Genomic DNA, 23,433 nt, shown 5'->3' on the forward strand with positions numbered 1-23,433 from the left:
TGTTTTGAGGTGGGAGAATAGGGATGAGAATAAGTTTTGGGGAGACATGCTTAATTTGAGATTGGAGGGAAGTCCAGAAGGTGTCGGAAGTCTTGCTTGGGGTCCTGGAGATGACAGGGATCTGGACATAGACGTATGGGAGCCCCTAGCATATAGGAGTCATTCAAAGACATGGGAAGGTTGAAATTGCCCAGGTAGAGTATAGGAACAAAGGGTAGGAATAAAGAGGGGTGAAGGTCCTGGGAAAAACCAGCTTTTAGATAAACGGGGTGGGGGCGGGGAGGGAAAAGAGCTAGTCAACACAATATAGAGATGCAGGAGAAATGGTCAGGGAGGTGGGATGGACAGAGAGAGAGCAGGGCTCATTGAAACCAATAGGGTAAAAGTGGTCACAAGCGTGGTGAGAGAGAGGCATTCATTTAGGAAAGCATAAAGGAGAAGAAAACGAGCAATGTAAGGGAGAGCCAAGTGCTGGAGTACTTGGAACGACACGCTAAAGAGTTTGAGCTTTGAACTTGAAAAGGAGGGTACCAAGTGTCAAGATTTACAGCATGAACTGGTTGGCCAGTCAAACCCAAGACTGCAACTTGCCAAGTTACATTTCCTAACTCCTGTCACTTACCTTGGGCAAGTTACTTAAGGCAAGTCTCAGAATTCCTGCTAATTAAATGTGAAAAATAATGTGGCTTTCATAGGGATGGTATCTGAATGACATCTCGAGGGATGGCAGCTCTTCTTATCACTGGAATATAACAATGCGCTGCCTTGTAACATGGATTATCTTTTTACTTATCTATCCCCTGCGGCTCTAACTAGCTTGTTAACTGCTTTGGGTGCAGGGATTAGGGGTTTTAAACTAATTGAAATCAAATGGCTCTTTACTATGTGTAGGATGAGAAGAATATATAGACTAAGAAGAAGATTGAGGAATTAAATAAAAAAGGTCCACACAGATGCCTACCCCTACAAGGTAAACAGTGGTAGGTACAGCAAAGAAAGTCTATAGAAAGCATGTGGGGGATGGGAAGGTTCACTCCGGCTGGTGGGACCAGGTGGGTGCAGGCAGGCAGTGTCTCAGTGAGGCTTCTAGGCTGGTCAGCATGGGACAGAGGAGGACATAAGCACAGCAGCGTGGGGAATTGGCAGGTGAGTTTGAGGAACGCTGAGAACTTTGGTGGGTTCAAAATGAGGTGCTGTCGGAAGTAGGGAGAGACAGTGTGTTGGGCTAGGGTGAACAGAATTAGTCATACCTCATATAATCCTATAATCCCCTTCTCTTTTCACGGAACCTGTGACTTGCGTCTAACCAATAAAATATGGCAAAGGTTATGTGCTATCACTCCCAAGATTATATACATTATAGGGCAAAGGTGAAGGGATTTTGCAAATTTATTTTAGGTCCCTAATCATTTGACTTTGAGTTAATCAAAAGGAAGATTAATCGGGGTGGGCCTGATCTTATTAGGTAAATCATTTTAAAAGTGGGTCCAGAGACTTCAAGCAGGAAAGACTTTCTCTCCTGCTAGCCTTGAAGAAGTAGGCTGTATGAGTCCTAAAGCTTCAAGGAAATGGATTCTTTGAAACGTGAGCTTGAAAGAAGATCCCGAAATCTAGATGAGAATGCAGCCTGGTTGACTCCTTGATTGTAGGCTTGTGAGACCCTGAGCAGAGGATCCAGCTAAGCCATGCCTAAAACAAACTGCTAAGTTTGTGGTAATTTGTTCCCCAGCAACAGGAAACTAATCCAGGGACTCACATTGTGGAGATCCACAAGTAGCAGGATAAAATGTATGGGCTTCGTTAAGTGGGTCATAAGAAGCGGTTGACTATGTTTGAGCAGAGAGAGGCAGGCTTCAGGGAGCTAAGAGATGGCAGGGGGAAAGAAAGCCTGGAATGGCGACCGTCAGAGCCCGTGAAGAGCATTTAGTTGGGGCTTTGTTCCCAGGAGTGGGTCAGTGACTAAGTTCTGGGTTAAACCAAGACTATAACCAGCCCCTCTTCTACTCAATTAAAAAATAAAAAGGAAGAAAAGAGGAGAAAGCAAAGACCAAGTAAAGAAATTGACAGTCACTGAAAAAAAATTAAGGAACCTTAGTGTCCCTGTTGCTAATTATAAATATTTACTCCTCCCAGAATTCCTGACCTCACAGAAGAGCCTGCGTAAATAGTCCTGCTCTCTCACTGGAAAATTTGTGTGTGTGTGTGTGCGCGTGTATGTGCGTGCGTGTGTGTGCTTGTGTGCGCACGCGCGTGCAAGTGCTCCGTTTTCTTGGAAGGGCAATAAGAAGGGACTGGATGATCTGCAAAGAGTCACTTCCTGTTGGATATTGGCTACTTCCTTCCCCCTGCCCCACATCATAAACCCTGAGACCCTGGAGCAACTCCTCCTTCCCAGATTGTATCTGCAGGAGACCACAGAACCAAACAAACTCAGGAAGGGGCAAGAGGGTGGGAAGGGGAGGAAGTTCATGGCACAGAAGGAAAAAGGAAAGAGAATGCCCTGATGTTCAAGGAAGAGGGTGGGGGAGAGAGAGAAATGAAGGTCGCCACAAGGCCACTTGGCACCATATCTTTGAAACGTCAAGCTTGAGCTTTAAATCAAAACTGGCACAAACAGTGGGGCAGATCTCCTGGGGCCATTCAAATATTAACATTGACAATGATAAACAGCCCCCAAAAAAGTTCTCTGTAAGCAAATTGGAACAAACAACTAATCTAAGGCTGGTTGCTAAGAGACCAGTTGGGTGGGAGCCAAAGTCAGTTTAAGTGTCCAGAGACGTCACTATTTGTTCACTTTAAAGCCAGAAAGGAGGCAGTAAGAGGCTACCTGTAGATGACTCCATGTTGGTGGAGGAACATGAGGGCTGAGGTGACCTCTGCAGCATAGAACCGTGAGCGGGGCTCGTCGAATTTTCGGGAGCGCTGAATCTGAAACATGAGGTCTCCACCATTGACATATTCCATGACGAAAAAGAGGCGGTCCTGAAAAGAGGGAGAAAAATGTCATTTAGCTTCTTCACCTCAGCTGCCCACCCAGGCAAGAGTATTTCGAGCCCATAACAGAACTAGTAGCCGAGGGGGGAAAAGGAGCAAGGGTGGATGGATCCTGGTAGCGCACGAGCCAAAGAAAAAACAAGCGAATGAAGCACATGAATGAGGGTATGAGGTGTTACTTGAAATCTCTTTCCTTGTGTGTCTTTTTGAGGAGAAACATGGGCATCAGCTTGGCCTAGTGGTGGAAGCTCACAGTTGACAGAAGAGAGACCGGGGTCCTTGTCTGATTTCTGTCACTAACTTGAGGTGTGGCCCTGGACAAGCCTCTGTCGCTATGGAGGCTCCAGTTACCTTTATATGTGTGGTAGGTTGAAGAATGCCCCCTCCCACTCTCAGCCAACAGATATCCACATCCTAATCTCTGGAATCTGAGAATGTTACTTTATAACACAAAAAAGAAAAAAGACTGTACAATAAATTAAAAAATTTGAGATGAGGAGATCATGCAGGATTATCAGGGTGGTCCGTAAATAATCACAAGTATCCATATAAGAGGGAGGCAGAGGGAGATCTGACCACACACAGAAGAGGAGAAGGCAATGTGACTATGGAGACAGACTGGACTGATGAGTCCACAAGCTAAGGAATGCCAGGACCACCAGAAGCTGGAAGAGACAAGGAACGGATTCTCCGCAGGAGTCTCCGGAGGGGGTGCAGTCCTGCTGACCCTTTGATGTGGCTTGTGAATCTGATTTCGGACTTCCTGCCTCCAGAACTATAAGAGAATAAACATCTATTGTTTCAAGCCACCAGGACTGTGGTAATTTGTTACAGCAGCCACAGGAATCTAATACCATATGTAACATGGAGCTAATGAGGCTGCTAGGGCTCTTCCCTGTGAATGCCGCTCTTCACTTTGGAGAGCCTGCCTTCTGGGATTCTCACCTTAGCAGGCTTCCTTTGGATTCTTCCTTCCCCGCAGCCTTCAGAATGACCAAACCACAGTCAAACCTCGTGGGGGAGGGGAGCGCCTTCTTATCTGTAATCCATGGTAGAGGATGGACTTTGGCACAGTTTCTTCATTAATATTTTCTAAGCCTAGAGTGTGGGCACTGTGCTAGGGATGAGGTAAAGAACTATAAGCCATCACTGCCCTTGGGTGCTTATAATCCCGGATGAAGTTGAGAACTGGGCGGGATGACAGAAACGAAATAGGAACAGAGCGCATTAAAGGTATTGAGTGCTGAAGAGGGTTCTCTGGAGGCCATGGAGGATTCCAGAGGGAGCTGGGCCCTGAAAGAAAGAATAGAGGGTAAACTGACCAGATCAGCTTGGGAGAAAGCCTCACCAAGCAAGCAGTGAGCAGGGAGGTTTGAGAGGCCAGAGGGGCAGAGTAAGTTCTTAACACATAGATATAGCATAGGTGAAGTTTCCAGAAGCATATTAGCATACTGGTAGATATCATTTCCATTAAGATGGAATAAAAACAACTCAGTTAAAAATTACTGAAGCAGCTTTGGTAGCATCTACTTTATTATTGGCATCTCTTTGAAAATAGTGCCATAATTAAGAATTGTTACTAATTTAGACTAGCTTCTCCCCCACCACGGTATCCAGAATTATTCAAGCTTTACTGGTACTCATAAAGGGCCTAGCTTCTCTTTCGTTTGTCTCACCCTTCCCCTTCAAGGTCTGTCTCCTTATCTTCGGGGGTACAATTCTATATTCATTAATTCATTCAATCACCCATTTCTCATTCACATCCTCATTTCAAAAATTCAATGTTCGGGCCAAGCCCAGCCCAATTAAACCAGAATCTCTGAGGGTGAGAATTAGGCATCTTGAAGTTCTCCAAATGATTCTAACATGCAGCTGGGCTGAGAACCACTGACTCTGTTCCATCTGGTTTCTGCCAAGGTGTTTTGCATCTATGAGATATATGGATTTTAAGTCTGTCCAGTGCAAGGACCCCATCTTTTCCTTTCAAGGACACCCCAAGATCAGCATTCCCAAACTTTGCTGTGCATCAGAACTATCAGGAAGCTTGTTGGAATATGGATTCCTGGGCCCCACCGGAGTGTCTGTTGCAGAGTCTCAAGGACCCCAAGCTTTTGCACCTCTGACAATTTCTGGGTGATGCTGATGCTGATGCGGGATCACACTTTGAGAACGTCTGCCCTGAAGCACTTGGGGCAAGCCTTTTGTATGGCAAGTATAGCCATATCATTTATTTAACACTGTGCTATTCTAGTGAGTGAGAGCACTGGTGGTTCAGTGATAGTAGAATTTTTGCCTTCCATGTGGGAGACTGGAGTTCGATTCCTGGCCAATGTACCTCAAGCACAGCCATCACCAGTCTGTCAGTGGAGGTTTGCATGTTGCTATGATGCTGAACAAGTTTCAGTGGAGCTTCCAGACTAAGATGGACTACAAAGAAAGGCCTGGCGATCTACTTCTGAAATTCAGCCAATGGATCACAATGGTCCAATCTGCAACAGATTATGGGGATGGTGCAGGACTAGGCAGCATTTCGTTTTGTAGTTAGTACACGTGGTCTCCATGAGTCCGGGCTGACTTGATGGCAACTAACAACAAAAAGAACATTCTAGCTGAACGCTACAATCAGAAAGAAGTGCTGCCATTTTCATACCAAAGCCTCCCACCCGGGACTTGGGTTTTAGCAAAAATGGATGACTTCCTTGGCTGTGTTTTAAAGAATCCAAATCTCTGAAGAGGAAAAACCTTCACTCCCTTGGTTGATTCTTATTCTATAAGCACTGGAGGCGCAGCACAGCATTTAAGGATGGGGCTTGGGAGTGAGGAAGAAGACTTCCCTCCAGACTCCATCGCTCACTAGCCGTGTGACCTCAGGCAAATGGTGTCATTTCTCAGTGCTCAGTTTTCTCATCTGTAAAAATGAGGATGGTAATAGGACCTGGCTTACAGACTTCTTATGAGGATTAAATTATACCCTAAAGTGCCTGGCTCATAATTGGTGCTCTATGAAGATTAGGTATTAATATGGTTAGTGACAGTGTTATAACTGTTACCATTATCAAGTCTTCGTTTTTCCTGCCTTCTCAGCAGCTTTCTTCCCTGACCACCTCCTCATACAAAAACGGGTTTTCCTTGGCTTTCTGGCCACCTGCCTGTCCAGGTTGTCTCTCTATGTTCCTGGCAGAGTGTTTTCTGCCTCCTCTTTGGGGTTCTCCTCTCCCCGGTCATTAAGTGTTGGACTCCCACAAGGTTGGTTCTAGGTCCTCGTCTTTCCTTACTCTGAGTGGGCTGAGTGATCTCATCCACACGCAGTGTCTAACACACCTCTACACAGGTGAGTCACAAACATCTCCCTCCGTCCAGACCTCTCCTCTGAGCTCCAGCCCCATTTACCCAACTGCGCCTCTCACACCTCTTCCTAGATGCCTCAAAGGCACTCAAACCTAACATGTTCAAAACTGAATTCATAATCTTTCCCCAACAAACTGGTCCTCGTCCAAGGTTGCCTACCTCAGGGAAAGGCTTCACCATTCAGCCAATTTTACACCTCAGAAGCCTGGAAGTCATTCCTAACCCCTCTTTCCACCCCATCTCTCGCACCCTTCACCAAGCCCTGCAGCTTATACCTATTGTACCTTTGCACTTACTACCTTTGTACCCTTCCATTTCTCCACTTCTGTCCATTTCTGCTACCAGCATGACCACCACTCTGGCCCAAGCCACTATCATCTCTGGTCTCGATTCTTACAAGTGTCTTCTTACCAGACCTGCCCACATTTACTCAGCCCCCCTCCAATGCTGATCACACCACAGGCAGAGTGATCTAATTAAAATGTAAATTTGATTGTAACCCACTGCCCTTCTTTCTCTCATTCTGCGGCTTATCTTTTAAAGGGTTCTTGATGCTCTTGGAATAAATAGAAAACTCCTTGATACACCTCAAGTCCTGTATGATCTGGCCCTACTTAGCTCTCCTGAGCCATCTTCTTTCGAGCCGTCCCTTGCTCCCTCTGCCCCAGCAGCAAGCTTTCTCCTACCACAGGGCTTTTCTTTGCTCGTGTTGTTCCCTCTGCTTAAAATATTTTTTCCTCCCCTTTGCCTGGTTAATCCCTCCTCTTCCTTCAGATTTCAATGCAAACACAGACTAGGAAGAAAGTATTGGTGATCTTCTGGAAAATCAGCCAGTGAAAACCCTATGGATCACAAGGATCTGATCTGTAACCGATCATGGGGATGGCACAGGACTGAGTAGTATTTCATCCCATTGAGCATGGGGTCACCATGAGTCGGGGGCCAACTCAATGGCCGCTAACCACAACAATATCATCTTTTCTTCAAGGAAGCTAATTCTGACCTCTGAGAAGGTCAATCCCCCCATATTGTGTGCTACACTCTCTGTTATAGTATTCAGCACAATGGAGGTTTTATTTGTGTAAGTGATTTATATATCTTTCTCCTCCAGTAGTCTGTATGCTTGGTGAGGGCAGGAACTGTTGGCACTTCTGACTTGCTGGTTTTTAAGGGAATTAGACTAATCGAAATAGAAGCTTCTATAATTACCTTTAAAAACAAGCATTGTGTGGATGAAAAAATCCTAAACCCATTGCCATTGAGTCGATTCCAACTCATGGCGACCCCATGTGTCACAGAACAGAATTACTCCATAGGGTTTCCTTGGCTGTGATCTTTATGGAAGCAGATCACCGGGCCTTTTTTCTGTGGTGCCACTGGCTGGGTTCAAACCACCAACCTTTAGGTTAGTAGTCAAGCACAAACCATTTGCACCACCCAGGAATAGAAAAAAGGTCAGAGGACTGTAAGAGCGAAAAAGAACCAAAGGGTGCTCCAACGTTTGCATCTGTAAATTCTTACGGCTTAGGGAGTTAAAGATATGAGTCAGCCTGCTACAGTGGGCCTCCTGCCTGCAGAATCTGGAGATGGTGCCTACTCTGACCATCTCAGCCCACAAGTGGCCTGTCTGCATCAACCACCCAGGATTGGGTTTACAACCTTGAAGAGCTGAGAACTCTGCAACTCAGGAGGCACTCGGTAAACATGTACTCATCCAGCATTCACTCCATGTGAGGGCAGGAGAGAAAGTGTTTTTATCAGTTTAGTTCCTTACCGTATCCCCAGATATTAGAACTGAACCTGGTCCATAACCCATACCAGTTGCTGTCGAGTCGATTCCGACACTGCTACCCGATGTGTGTCAGAGTACAACTGTGCTCCACAGGGCTTTCAATGGCTGATTTTTCAGAAGTAGATCACCAGGTCTTTCTTCTAAGAAGCCTCTGGGTGGACTCAAGCCTCCAAACTTTCAGATAGCAGCCGAGCATGTTAACTGCTTGCGCCACCCAGGGACTCGAACCTGGCACATAGTGGGTTCCTAATACTGTTTGTTGAATGCATGAATCTTGAATACCCATGTGGACAAGGCTCTAGTTGACGGAAGTTCTATTGTTAACCTCGTTTTAAATTATTTTAACGTTAGTCCATTTTGAACTTTAGTTTTAACCTGCTTTCTATCCAGTCTTCAGTGTGCATGGCCCCAAAGCGTGGTGAACCCTTTTGACACAGGGACATTTGAAAGCGAGATACGTTTTCCACTTCCCCTCCCTCTGTTCACTGAGTTTGCATGGTTTCTGGTCTCCATATCTAACAACTTTGAGAAGCAAGTTTTGATGCAGAGTGAGAACCTCAAGTCATTCTGGGAACTGCTTAATTACATAAACTGAAATCAAAAGAAAGTTGGCAAACCCAGCGGCTACTTGTTAATCCCCTCTTGGCATCGGTAGAAAACAAAAACCCAACTTCCTGGTAAAAGTAAGTAAATATGTTTTCTGAGGTAATCAAAGATTTTAAAAGCCTTATTCCACCTCCTCCTCCCTTAATCTCACCTGAATGTCTAAAAAGTTAGTCTTGTGATAGCAAGTAGAATAATAAAATTAGGAAAGAGAGATTATGTGTCATGGGCATTTAGTGTAAGAATAGTTAATAGTAATGACCTTCAAGCTGGAAGGGCCACATCATGTATTTGAAATTCCCACTGGGCTCCATTTCCCAGAGTACTAACCTTTCCTGCCTTTGAAGGGAACACTTGGCCCACCCTGTTCATCTTTCAAGGTGTGATAGATAGCCAGAGGCTTCCTCCCAGCAGCACTGCATGTCCTTCCACTTGGGTTTGTTTGGACACACATTCTCCATCATTTGTTAGCTGTTTATATGTGCAAAGATTCTATCGCTTTTGAATCAAATTCACATGAGCGCCCAACAAAAGACTGGACATGGGCCAGTTCGCCTTTGATGTGCTGGTAGCAGCTTGAGCGATTCTTTCAGCGTACCACCGAAGGGGATCGTGAGCCCTTGTTTCATGCCCTGTAACATCTCCTTTCTCCCTATATCTATGTTATTTAACCTGTTAATGCAATAGATCTTTTCTGGGTGCCCAGCCCTGAGTTGGGTGCTTGGAGGACAAGGAAGATGACATAAACCATGGCTTTGGTTTCCAAGACCTTGGAATCGGACACAAGAAGCTATACAGGACAACACAAATTGTTATATTATTATGGGCTGAACTCTTGTGTTTCAAGTCAGATTGTGAAACCTATGTATCTGGATCATATCTTCTTAGCCCCGGTGGTGCAGTAGTTAAGAGCTACAGCTGCTAACCAAAAGGTCGGCAGTTCGAATCCACTAGCTGCTCCTTGGAAACCCTATGGGCAGTTCTACTCTGTCCTGTAGTGTAGCTATGAGTCAGAATCGACTTCACAACAATGGGTTTGGTTTTTTTTTTGTTGTTGTTTTTAGAGAATAATCAGGAGGCCCTGAGTGGTACAAATAGTTAATGTGCTCGGCTGCTGACTGAAACGTTGATCATCTCAGGGTTGTCCACCTAGAGGCTCCTCAGAAGAATGGCCTGGAGATCTACTTCTGAAAAACCAGCCATTGAAAACCCTATGGGGCACAATTCTACTCTGACACACATGGGGTCACCATCAGCCGGAGTCGACGGCAACTGGTTAGAGAATAATCATCTATGATCCAGGCCTTACCACTTACAGAGATCATGATAAGAAACAGCTATAGAAAAACCCATTCTATGTTTTCCATGATACTACCGGTACTGAAACCCTATGGGGTGGTTCTCCTCTGTCCTGTAGGGTCGCTGTGAGTCAGCATGACTCGAGGGCAGTGAGTATGACCGGTGCTGATGGAACTGGCCATTTTATAGGGATTTGGCTAAGATAAATCTGAATTTGGCGAAAGACTTACAAGGTCGTTAGACGTAAGGTCTTGCACCATGTGAAGCGGGAGGAGAAGAAGGTCTGGCAAGTTAAGAGCACAGCCCTGAAGGACAGAGGGGAGCAGAAATGAACACTGCACGTGGACACGAGAAGCGTAGGAATGAGCCGGTGGAAAAAAACTCTATCTAGGAAGCAGTGCCTAAAGCCTGGATGTAGGTAGATGGATATAGGTAGAAAGGAGATAGATTGGGAGATGTGGTTCTAAAAACGTAAGTGGGCAGTAAAGAACCCTGGAAATCATTTGAATTGTAAAATGGCACAAGTAACGCTGATTTTAAGAAAAACTATTCTGGAAGCAGAGTTCAGGATGATTGGAAGAAGGTAGCCTGGAGTTATTCCATGTCTTCCTTCTTTCCACCATCCTAAATGTTTTATTATCTTTGAAAACTAAGCGACCCTCCCCCCTCTCCATCACCCCTTTGGTAAAACCAAAGGAAAGATCCAACCACTCTGGGGAACTTAACTGAATCAATTTTATTTCCCCATTTCTGAAGGTTAAGCCACAAAGAAAGCACAAACATCATTACAATAAACAAAAAGCAGTAAATAATGAACGAGACTTTCGGCTCTTCAACAGACATGCCACGTGTGGACCATCAGCAGAGACTGGTTTAATCGGCGTTTACAGACAGGCATATCCTTTGAGAACAATCTCAGGCATATCCTTTGAGAACAATCTCAGGCATACACCTAGCAGCCTAAACGTTGGGTAGGGTTGTTCACGGGAACCTTTTCTACCTTTATTTTATGCCAGTTTTCAGAGCTTTTCTTTTACTACAGCAAACTCTTCGCCATACTGTAAGCACCTCAAGGACAGAGAGCTTGCATGAACCACCTCGTGACTCCACCGTTCATGTTGTTATTGCGTGCCGTCAAGTTGATTCCGACTCATACCAACCCCATAGGATAGAGTAGAACTGCCCCGTAGGGTTTTCTAGGCTCTAATCAGATCGCCAGGTCGTTCCTCCCAGGAGCGGCTGGTGGGTTCGAACCACCACAACTTTTCGGCTAGCAGCTGAGTGCTTAACCACTGTCCCACCGGAGCTCCTTCCACAGTTCATACAGGTCCCTAATACATGCTGTTTAACTGAATTTGCTGGCATGATTAGAATGTTTTCAGAAGACTGTAGGAAATGGGTACTGACCTTACTATGTTTGGGGGTAAACACTAAAAACACACACCACTCAGTGAAGCATCGAGGCTTTAAGCTGTGATAGACTCTTGGGTAGTTTCTAATAACTGGACCATTAATTGGACTCTTGAGTTATGAGGAACTTCAGTCATGCCTTTCCAAATGGCACCATTTAGACTAGACCATCTAAAAGAGTGGTACCCATTTGTGAATGATTGGGCCTTAGCCTGCAGAGAACTCTTGCCCCATGGGCCCAAGTTTGCATATGAAAGGGAAAGGTCAGCCAGGGTCTGGGGGCTTCTGCTGACCACCCCCCTTTTTTTTTTAGACATAATTGTTACCCCAGTCGACTGTGTTGTTGGAAAGGACGAATGGATAATAAAGATAAAGGATCTTTCTCCTTACTGGAGACTTTCCTGTCAATTAATAGAGAAGAGAAGGGTCCATTTCAATAATAATTATTAGTGATGTAAATTCTTCTATGCAACAATAACAATATCTATTATTATAACTTTGGAGCCCTGGTGGCACAGTGATTAAGAGCTACAGCTGCTAGCCAAAAGGTCAGCCGTTCGAATCCACCAGCCGCTCCTTGGAAACCCTATTGGGCAGTTTTACTCCGCTCTACAGGGTCGTTATGAGTCGGAATCACTTGACAGTACACAACAACATTATTACGACTTTAGTAACGCTGTTTTAACTGTGGTCCAAAAGGTTTTCAATGGCTGATTTTTTAGAAGTAGATCACCAGGCCTTTCTTCTGAGGTGCCGCTGGGTGGATTCGAACCATCAGCACCTCAGTTAGCAACGAAGCATATCAATCATTTGCACCACTCAGGGACACATATGGGATGGGGTCATCATGGTTACTGATAAATGGTTCCTGGTTAATGTTGTTTAAAAAACTGGTTACTGATTAATGTTGTTTAAAAAAAAGCACAACAAAGCAATAATTTTCTCACCTTCTTGAATCACAAAAAGGCTTGAAGTGACAAAGCCATGGAGGGTAGAGGCTGCCCTACTTTTGGTACAAAGGGAGATGCCTGTTGTTTTGTGGCCGAATAAAAATTTCCACACATGGTCTGCTGTTTGAGAAGGTATAAACTTCATTCATGTACAGCTGATATTTGTTCCTAACTGCTTAAAACGATGATGATTTAATTTGACTTAAACAGGATGCCCCAAGTTTAAAGTGACCCAACGCTGCATCAAACTGACTCAGCCATGAAAGCTCAAAAAAACATTTCCTGCCCCAGATCGGAGCCACACTTAGCTCAGGGAATGACTTCAAATTACTGCCAACCTGCCCCTCACACTTTCATCCGTGTGTGGAAGCCAGGGGAAGGGGAGGGGTTTTGGTCCAATCAACCAGAGAACACTTTCCTGTTATAGGGTTATTAGCATCTTAGGAAAAATACGTTTACATCACATGATATGACAGTATGAACGGAATAGCTCTCAAACAGGCTGCATCTCGGCAATGCCGACCCCAAGAGCAATGTTTCGTGAATGCCAGCAGCATGTAAAGTTATGCAGGAATGGCTTGTCGTTGGTTTCCTCTTTGGAAATGACAGAATCAAGAGGGTTTGGATGGGGACATGGCCAGTGAAAAGTACAGTGCTGCTGTAGACGTCTTTCTTTTACTCCATTGCATTACTGCCATCATGTCTAGGCTGAGCTGTCCCTCACATCTCCTGGCTTCACCCCAGTGGCTGCCTTCCCCACCAAGGGTCACTCTTGGGACATGGCATCTGGCTGCTTTCCTCTGTTCCCTGGCTGACCACCTGGACTCCGGAAAAGTAGCAAGGCCTCAGGAATCTTGCCCCTTGGTCATCTGCCCAACTCAGTGTCCTAGCCGTCGAACAGAGTCTTCCTGCTCTGTAGTGAGGCTGTGGCCCTCCCAGAACCTGGTCTGCCTGTTCTAGGCAAGATGATGACAGAGGCTGAATCTGTCTTTGGTGCTACCAAGGGGTTATTTAAACAGAAAGAAGAACTGGTAGCTCACTAGGGCCAGGTGGCAGCAGTAGTCAGGCTCTTTGAAGCCTAAGTGAAGGACTTACAGAATGCTCCCTAGAAGCGTGTTTAAGCATGGGAATGAGAGTATTCTTATCACTTCACACCCACGAAGATGGTCATGATTAAAAAGAAAAAAAAAAAAAAATGGAACAGCCTCTGTGGAAAATAGTTTGGAGGTTACTCAAAGAGTTAAACACAGAATTACCATATGATCCAGTATTTCCATTCCTCAGTGTATACTCAAAAGACTTGAAACCACGAACACAAACAGATAACTTGTTCACCAATGTTCACTGCAGCACTAAATGTCCATCAATAGATGGATGGATAAACAAAATGGGGTACAAACATACCATAGAATATTGTTGTTTTTGCTGTCAGTTGCTGCCAGATGAATTCTGACCCATGATACTCAGCCATAAAGAGAAATGAAGTCCCGGGACGTGCCACAACATGAATAAACCCTGACAACGGCATGCTGCGTGAAGTCAGTCAGTCACAAAAGGACACATATTGTAAGATCCCACTTATACGAAACATCTAGAATAGTTACGTATATAGAGACCAAAGATTAGTGGCTACTCATTGCTTAGGGGACACTGAGCTTCTGATAAGGGTGATGGAAAAACTGGAAACTGACAGAGGTGCTGGTAGAACACAACGTATACAATTAATGACACTGAATTGTACACATAAAAAATGTTGAAATGACAAAGATTTTGTTGACGTATATGTTTACCACAATTAAAAAAAAAAGTGTTCTGTGTTCTTGTTCTAACCTCACTTCCCCAACTGAGCAAAGAACCACATGACAGTCTTGTCCTTTACTGATGCTCTTCCCCTGAGCTCAGGCTGTTCCTCCAAACACAGTGTGCAGACAGCACCAAGCTCTGATTGTTTTTCATGTGTACACCTTCCTGCGTCCCCAACAGGAAGTAAACAAATGTAGAGAAAAACAAAACAGCAGCAGCAGCAGCAACAGGACTGGCCTAACCCAAGGCTGCGGGCTGTATGTACAGCAGTGTTAAGCACGTGAGCCTGCTGGTAGTCAGAATGCAAGCATGACCTCTATGGGTGCTTCTTTTTCTGTAGGGCGCAGGAAATGACAAGGTGACATCTGAGTTTCTCGGAATCAGAATAGCAAACAGGATAGTGAAGAGACGCTGCCACGACCTATGAGGAGCAGCTGAAGGAGGTGGCAATGGTGGGCCTCACTAAGTCCAGTCTTAGAGGACGGTGATAGCCCTGACTGAATGAATGAACTATCAAACAAAGGAATGAATCAAAGAGGGACTCTCTTAATAGATCTGAAGTGTAGCTACATGGAAGGAGTTTTGACCTGTGTTACTATAGAAGGTCAAACTAAGACCAAGGGGTAGAAGATATGATGACGGCCTTTTTTAGTTTAGGGAAGACTTCCAACAACTCCAACCCTTTGTCCATCATTCATTCCTGCTGCCTTGTTCTGTTGTGGGTTCTCACCAGCCTGAGAGGTGCCAGCATTGGCTGGCTCATCAGTTTGCAGAGTTGTGAATAGAAACTCTTTGTTCGCTGAGAGGCGAGTTCCCAAAGTCGGCTGAGCATCAGAATCCCTTGGGAGTATTTGGAAGCATACAGATTCCCAGGCCCCTCATCAGAGCTTCTGTGACTCTGGTGTGGGTGCTGGGAATGCGTATTTATGTTTAAATTCCCCAGGTGGCTCCTGGTGATCAGCGAAGTTTGAAAACCACTGAACTAGGTAACTGCTGAGGTGCCTTGTACCATCAAGATTCCGTGATTCTATGGCATTTTATTCTGCATCTTCCCTGATAATTTCATGTGCTTGTAAATTCAGCTTGAGTGTAAACTGTCGGCCCACTGATTTCTAGCCTCTTCCAGCATAGCACACTGACAGAAAAGGTGCATCCCCATCCAAACCATGGCTCTCCACAATCAGGATTATCTCCTGGAGTTACTAGGACCTGTCTCCTGCCTCTGACTGTGTTCTCTGCAATGCTAACACCATGCTGAGCTCATCCAGGCCATTCCAGTAATGCAATAATAAAGCACTTAACTGGGTAGTTGATACTACACCTGATTGTGTTTTTGCAACTGTAAGGCCAGTTGAAATCATGCCAAGGGCCTGAAGTTCCCACCTGCAGGTAGATAGGTGTGTTTTCACTACATAATGGTGTTTCTTGACCTTCCCTTTCTATCAACCCCACTGGATTGACTTTCAGTCCTACGGACATGTTGTTGCTTTCACCTGATCGGCTGCCTCAAACGAACTGAGCATTTCATGATGGCAAGAAAGCTTGACTGACATCTCCACTGTGCTAAATCCCCTTTCATGTTCTGATTCCTTTCATAAAGCTGAAATTAAAATGTGCTAATCTGGGGAAAACTGGCAACTTGGAAATAATACACTAACGTACATGTACAGCTTGATCCTGTGGATTCTGAAGACTTGATCACATTGTTCTCAATCTTAAGTGGCATGGTTGGTGGTGACAGGGTATGCTGAAAAGGATTTCCCTATCACTTCACTAATACTTTCATTTGATGACAGATAGAGCATGAAAGGGGTTTTTGGATTATTAAATTCTTTGATCTCCATCTTTCCACTCGGTATTACTCTGAACGTTGAGCAGTGTGGTGAGATAAGCTTGTAAATATTTGCTATAATAGCGCAGGGTTCTCTGCAAGGAATTGTTTAACCACTGTTGTGCTTTTGTAAGAAGGTGGTAGATTCCGGCATGTGATTTTTTTTTTAAACATCTGAGCACAGACTCTAAACAACACCATCAATCCACATTAACCAGGCGTAGGAGCATGTGGAAGCAGAACAAAACCTGTCTGTGTTTAATCTGTTCACAAACCTATTGTTCTTAACTACCTGGAAAGGTGGTGATGTAGATACAGCAAATGAAAGTTTCAGGACAGGCAGGGTCAGAGCTCTGGAACCGACTCAGAGTCAACAGTTCACATAAGACACTGGTCTCCCTAAATGCAGAAACCCATTATGTAAACAGATTTTTTTTTTTAAATTGTGGTTTAGGTAGAAGTTTACAGCTCCAGTTAATTTCTCATTAAAAAATTTATACACATATTGTTTTGTGACATTAGTTGCAATCCCCACAATGTGACAGCATACTCCCCCTTTCCACCTCGTGTTCCCTGTGTCCATTCAACCAGTTCCTGTCCCTTCCTGTCTTCTCATCCTGCTTTTGGACAGGAGCTGCCCATTTGGCCTTATATATCTGATTGAACTAAGAAGCATATTCCTTATGTCTATTATTTTTTTGTTCTATAGCCCTGTCTAATCTTCATCTGAAGAATGGGCTTCGGGAATGGTCTCAGTTCTGGGTTAACAGTATGTCCGGGGGCCATAGTTTTGGGGGTTCCTCCAGTCTCTGTCAGACCATTAAGTCTGATCTCTTTAAGTGAATTTGAGCTCTGTTCTACATTTTTTCTCCTGCTCTGTCTAGGACTCTCTGTTGTATTCTCTGTCAGGGAGTAAACAGAATTTTTAATGCCGTGAGTGGAAAAAAAAAAAAGACTTGGGAGAGCTCAGGAACCCGAACTGAACTGAACTGAAATAGTTTCCTACTTGATGTAGTTAAGCCCTGTTGGTGGAACTCTTTCAGTAGGGTGTTTTTAAATGTTGTGATAGCTTTCCCCATCCTCATCCGCACCTGCATGGTGGAGTGGTCAGCCTCTGGACCCAGATTGCCTGGGTTTGAATTCTAGCTCAGCTACTCACTCATTGGCTGTGTAACCTTGGACAGACTGATGGATTGTTTCCCCATCTGTAAAATCAACATTCAGTAGTAGCTACTTTGTGGGACTGTGTGAATGTTAAAATACATTATCCTCATTGAGGTTCCTGGCCCATAATAACCCCTCAGGAAAATATTAGTTCTAATGTTTCATTCATAAGCCTCTATTTGGTAGCTGCATATGAATCTGTGGTGGACAAATTTTAAACCAGTCTATTAGTTTGTATTTATAGAGAGCATTCAAGGAGGCTACAACCTAGTTGGGAAGAAACCAATGAAATAATTATTAACACCACGAGATGATATTTCATTATTCATGGATTTGCGATGAAGAAATAGTGAAAGAGATCTTCACAGAAAAGCTGAGACTTGTTTGGGGGGGGGCATCAAAATGAGTAGGGTTTGGGCATTCCAGTGCAGGAAAACCATGAAGGCATAAAGAGAGGAACACATTTAGTAAAAACTTAAGAAACAGTAAGGAGACCCAGCTGTTTGAAGACAATCATCTCCATCTTGCCTTCACGCCCCCCCGCCCCCCGAAAACTATAATCTGAAGCAAAAGTGAGGACACAATTAACAAGTAAATTATGGCTACCATATACTGAGTATCTACTTTATGTCAAGTATTAACTACTTTTACATTGATGCAAGAATCTTGAAAGTGGGTGCCAGAATCTCCATTTTACAGGAAGAAACACAGGTTCAGAGGGGCCAGTTGACTTTTCCAAGGCCACAGAGCGAGTAAGTTCAGCCAGAATTTGAACCCAAGTCCATTTGTCCTAAAGCCAAAGCTGTTTTCCATTATACCAGTGGTCACCCTCAGCATCCTACAATGAAGCTGACAATCAGGGTCACCTTTTATACATCAGGAAATAAAAGTGCTTGGGATTAAGGTCCATGAATAAGTGTTCTGGTTTGACATTTAGCCTCTGCTTAGGTTACATTTGTAAAGGTGGTCTTGACTCTCTAGGACACAAACTTTGCTACTTTTTGAAGGGGTATGACAGGGTTTTTTTCTTCTCTCTGTGACCACAGGACCCTTGCCTTCTCTAGAGTCAACCTAGAATGTAGGTAAATATAATGCCATGTCTTTCATACAGTGGTCTGCTTTCTGGCAAACTCCATCATCTGTACCACTACTATGAATCTGTACAACAGAAAAGATCCTCTGAGTGAGGCGGGAAACAGTGGTGCCAAGACCCGTGTGACATGTCATAACAGAAGCAAACACCACTCTCAAGTCCATTGGCCAAGAACCACTTGGTGGTACTGTAGGGAAAACTAAGATCAGAATTTTAAGCTTAGGGAAACTCCATTCTTCCTAGCTTATTGGGGCAGCAAAGTGACAAATAAGAGTAGAGGTGATTATCAGAACTGACCAAAAAAAAAAAAAAAAAAAATTGCCAATCTTGGGGCCATTGAAAATAGGAACTGCAGTTCTAACTTTTTACAGCCCTGAAGGCATTTATTATTATGCCAAAGCCACCAAGTAAAACTAAAATAATATTCAAAATTCTCTGTTTACCAAGACTTAAACATATATGCCAAGTTTATTACAATTGTAATGCTATTGGTATTAATGATTATGCAATGACATAATTTGGAAGATGTTTCCCATCAAAATGGTTTACTAATTTACAAGAATCCCTGTCAACTTCGTAATGTGGAAATCTGCATTTCCTGATAAATACCAGATAAATGAATCAGTTCAAAATAGTGAGGACTGATTTTTCAAATAGTCAGAAAATATATGTATGAAATTTATGTTTTAAACTATAAAAGACGATACAGGTATTCATTCTTGTTGATTTTAATTTTTTTGCAAAGCATACATTAAAAAAAGAAAAAAATCCCCAGTCAGAAATGTACCAGCGGTGCATGCCCACACCATTAGACAGGACCTACCCTCAGCCTTCAGAAAGCACTTCAGAGGACAGTTTTACGACTTGGACTTCAACAGTTACGTGACTGGGAATTTCATCATGCAGGTGGGCAGCAGCAGGCCAGTGAGAACACTGCAGAGGCTGCCATGTAAAAGACAGTCTCCAAAGTGCTCTGGCTTGACTCTTCACTAAGCCCATGCCACTTCTCTGCTCAAAATGCTCCATTGTCATTTGGAACAAAGCACAAATTATCAGCACCAGAGTTTTTCATACTTCAGCATTCATAAAATCAACTGGGCATCTTTTAAAAACACAGACTTCTGGACCCCACAGCCCCGAATTCTGAGTCCCTAGGTCTGGGTGGGGCCTGAGATTCTCCATTTCTAGCAAGCACCCAGTGATACAAAGCTGCTGGCCTGGGTATTACACTTTGAGGAGCACAGGTTAGACCTTTTGCAGTCGGGTGGTGGTCTAGATAGCAACCTGATATCTTACTTCTCCCTACTTGAGCTGATTTCTTTTCACATCACAACCACTTCTTGCCCTTGGTTACTCCTAAATCATCCAGGTAACTCTGCTCAAGGTCGCTCCTCTCTAACATATCAAACACTTTCAGTTTTCTTCCTCTGAATTCCTGCAGTACTTATACCGCCCATCTGATGATTACTCAGATCCTACACTTTATAATCTTACACCATTGCCTTATACTGTTAAATCAGAAAAGGTTATTTAACTTGGCATTATTTTTCTACCCTACTTCTACAACTGGGCTTTCTGTAGTCCTTGAGAGCACGAATCATGCCTTGAATTTCTTTGCTTTGCACTTAATAGTCAATCAACAAATAATTACTGCTTAATTAGACTTATCAATCAATATAAAACCAAACCTGTTGCCATCGAGTCAAAGGACAAAGTAGAGCTAGCCCATAGGGTTTCCAAGGAGCAACTGGTGGATTCGAACCGCCGACCTTTTGGTTAGCCACCGTAGCTCTTAACCACTGTGCTACCAGGGCTCTATCAATTAATATAGTTAATATAATTTCCACTCTGCTCAGCTAAGATTTTTCTGAATCACCAAGATAGAGGGAGCACCATTACTCTAAAAAAAAAACAAACCAAATTCGTTTCTGTTGAGTTGATTCCGACTCAGAGCAACCCTATAACACAGAGTAGAACTGGCCCGTGGAGTTTCCAAGGAGTGGCTGGTAGATTCGAACTGCTGACCTTTTGACCATTACTCTAGACCACCCAATTCAACACCATCTCATGGTCTTCATTTCCAGCCATCCCCTGAGGTCTCTTTCTGAGTCCTATACTAGACCTATCAGAGTATGCATCGCTCATAAGCTAGATGCCTGATTACTTAAGCAGCTCACCCAAATAGATTGTTTCTCTTCATCCTGCACACAGAACAGTTAAAGTTTATACTCATTCATAACCCTTATTTTCAGATTTCCAAAGGGAAATTTTACCCACCAATGAGGTAAAAGTGCAGGCGAACCACCAGCATTTGTCATTAACAATGGAAACAAAAGATTCTTCACTTGTCTTCTGACTAATGCCTTAGTTAGTGAGATAATATGTAAGTCAGTGAGGAAACCCTGCTTTTAACCACAGTATTATGTAAAAAATGTTCATTCTCTTGCAATACTGACCTACAAAAAAATCCAATGCCAGGAAACTCAGCAAATGCCAGGAAGACTAGTGTATTTCCGGATTCACATGACTTTTACCGTGTCAGATTCTTGGTTTGCCAAGTGGAGGAGGAGAGCTAAGTCATTATTATCAAGTGAATTTGCTTCATAAAGATGGGTAATCCCTTAAATGTGGGCCTCCAGGCTCTGCTTTAAAGTAACCGGAAGTTTTCAGCATTCATTTCATTAGTGCAAATCAATCTTCAACAGATATTGTTAGAGCACCGACTAGATGCAAGACAGAGTGCCTCCAACACATATAGTACTCATTCTGTATCCTTCTCTCAGAACTTCAAGACATGTCTACCCTTGACATTGTACTTGATGTTTCATTTTGTACCAGGTAGGCTGAATATGCATCGAACATGCTGAAAAGACAAGCAAGATTACAAGGGCACAAAGTGGGGGCCACGACACAAAGCTCTGCCTAGTGTTGACGGGGACGCCCCTCACCTCAGCCTCCCAGACAGGGCTGAAACTGCCTTTCAGATGCACCTCAGGCTCTCAACCACTGCCTTAAGTACCTACCATTCTCTTGCCACCAAACTGAACTGTTTTGAACCAAATTATTTTGATGGACAAGGACTCAATATAGAAAGCACTTCATTTATTTGGCACCTGTGCAAATAGGATATTGTGATATCTTGAATAGGACCAGGCTGAAAACTTATCCTTGCTGTATTAAAAAAATGCATTGCCAATTAACAACCAATTCAAGTGCAAGAAGAACTTTTATCTAAGAGCATAAATTTTTAAGCACATCAACAACACTGTCTACTTAGCAAATGTGCTCATTAAAATTGCCCTTATTGGGGAGGCAGAAGCACCATGTTGTCCCTCTGCAGCAAAAACCCAAAAAACTAAGTAAAATAGATACAAATGTCAATCCTGGAATCCTAAGTACCAAATGAAAGGATTAAGAACTCCATCAAGCACTGAATGATATACGAAACTGACGGAGAACAGAGAACAAGCGAGCTATGGAGTGGAGGTCCCCTATCAGCTAATGCTGCATGGATTTGCCATCTTGGACCTCAGCCACCAAGGACCCAGGACAGGGATTACAGGACGGCAACTATAGGGAGCTCTCAAAAGGAGACAGAGCACCTGGTAACCAGTGATACACGCTTTACTACCCCCCCTTTCTTCCCTGTACGTAGCCTGCACCACTTTCCAATAGGCCATGGTAGCTCGGCCAGAGAGACATCAACTCACTGCCACCCAGGTCCACCCTGCCCTCAAAGGCCGGTTACCCCAGTGCCATTTTTAAATTTTTTTTGTTATTAGTTTTTTTAGGCTTTTTTTTTGTTTCATGTCTCTCTGCTTTCCTTCCTTTCCTTTCTCCCACCCAGCTAGCCCCACGCACCATCCCTGCCCCTTTGAGACAGGCTGTGCCACACTGCTCGGCTAGAGAGCCACAGGCACGGCCTTGCCAGTTCCATGCCGCCCCCACTGGTAGGCACCCTCAGTGCCATTTTTGTTCCTCTGTTTCTTTTCTTTCTCTCCCTTCCTTCCTTTCCTTTCTCCTGCCCAGCTAGCCCCGTGCGCTGTCCTTGCCCCTTCTCGACAGGCTGTGCTGCACTGCTCAACTAGAGAACCACTGGCATGGCCTCCCCGGTTCCATGCTTTCCCCACCGGTAGGCTCCCTCAGTGCTATTTTTTTTTCTCTTTCTCTCTCGTTTTTTCTTTCTGTTTCTTCTCTATCTTTCCCTTCCCTTCTTTCCTTTCTCCCACCCACCTAGCCCCGTGTGCCACCCACCCCCTTTTCAATGGGCTGTGCCACTCCACTTGGCTAGAGAGCCACTAGCACACAGCCTTCCTGGGCCTGTGCCACCCCCACTGGCTGGCTCCTTCAGTGCCATTATTTTTTGTTTTTGTTTTCTTGTTTCTTCTTTCTCTATCCCTTCCTTTCTTTCCTTTCTCCCACCCACCTAGCCCCATGCACTGCCCCCGCCCCTTCTTGATGGCTGTGCTGCTGCATTGCTCAGCTAGAGAGCCACTGGCACATGGCCTCCCCGGATCTGTGCCACCCCCACCAGCTGGCTTCTTTACTGCCATACTGTTATTATTTTATTTCCTTCTCTCATTATCACTTCCTTCCTTTCATTTCTCCTGTCCACCTAGCCCCATGTGCTGTCCCCATCCCCTTTTGCTGGGCCACACTGCACCACTTGGCTAGAGAGCCACCGGCACACGGCCTCCCAGGCTGGCTTGCCCCCACCGCCCAGCTCCCTCAGTGCCATATTTTTTTAGTTTGTTTGCTTTGTTCTTTTTTTTTTCTGTTTCTTCTCTCTCTCTCTCTTCCTTCCTTTCCTTTCTCCCACCCACCTAGCCCTGTGCGCCTTGCCTGTTTCAAAGGGCCATGCCACATCGCCCGGCTTAGAGAGCCACTGGCACTTGACCTTCCCAGGTCTGCACCACTGTCACCAGCCGGCCCCCTCAGTGCCTTTTTTGGTTGTTGTTGTTGTTTGCTTTTCTCCACTCTCTCCCTTCCTTCCTTTCCTTTCTTCTGTCCACCTAGTCCTGTGTGCTGCCCACCCCTCAACGGGCCCTGCTGCACCGCTTGCTAGAAAGCCACTGGCACATGGCAACCCCAGGTCTGCACTGCCCAAACTGGCTGGCTCCCTCAGTGCCATATTTTTAAATTTTCT

General features: G+C 44.4%; 1 protein-coding gene across 1 annotated transcript in view; it reads right to left on the reverse strand.

Moving 5' to 3' along the window:
• PRKCE (protein kinase C epsilon) overlaps positions 1-23,433 on the reverse strand; it is a 616,913-nt gene that overhangs the window by 107,332 nt on the left and 486,148 nt on the right. The window contains exon 11 of the mRNA XM_004369495.2: positions 2,828-2,982. Coding sequence (XP_004369552.1) covers positions 2,828-2,982 — 155 coding nt within the window. The remainder of the gene's footprint in view (positions 1-2,827; positions 2,983-23,433) is intronic.

The sequence above is a fragment of the Trichechus manatus genome, unplaced genomic scaffold (assembly GCF_000243295.1).
Source record: "Trichechus manatus latirostris isolate Lorelei unplaced genomic scaffold, TriManLat1.0 scaffold00005, whole genome shotgun sequence".
Taxonomy (NCBI): domain Eukaryota; kingdom Metazoa; phylum Chordata; class Mammalia; order Sirenia; family Trichechidae; genus Trichechus; species Trichechus manatus.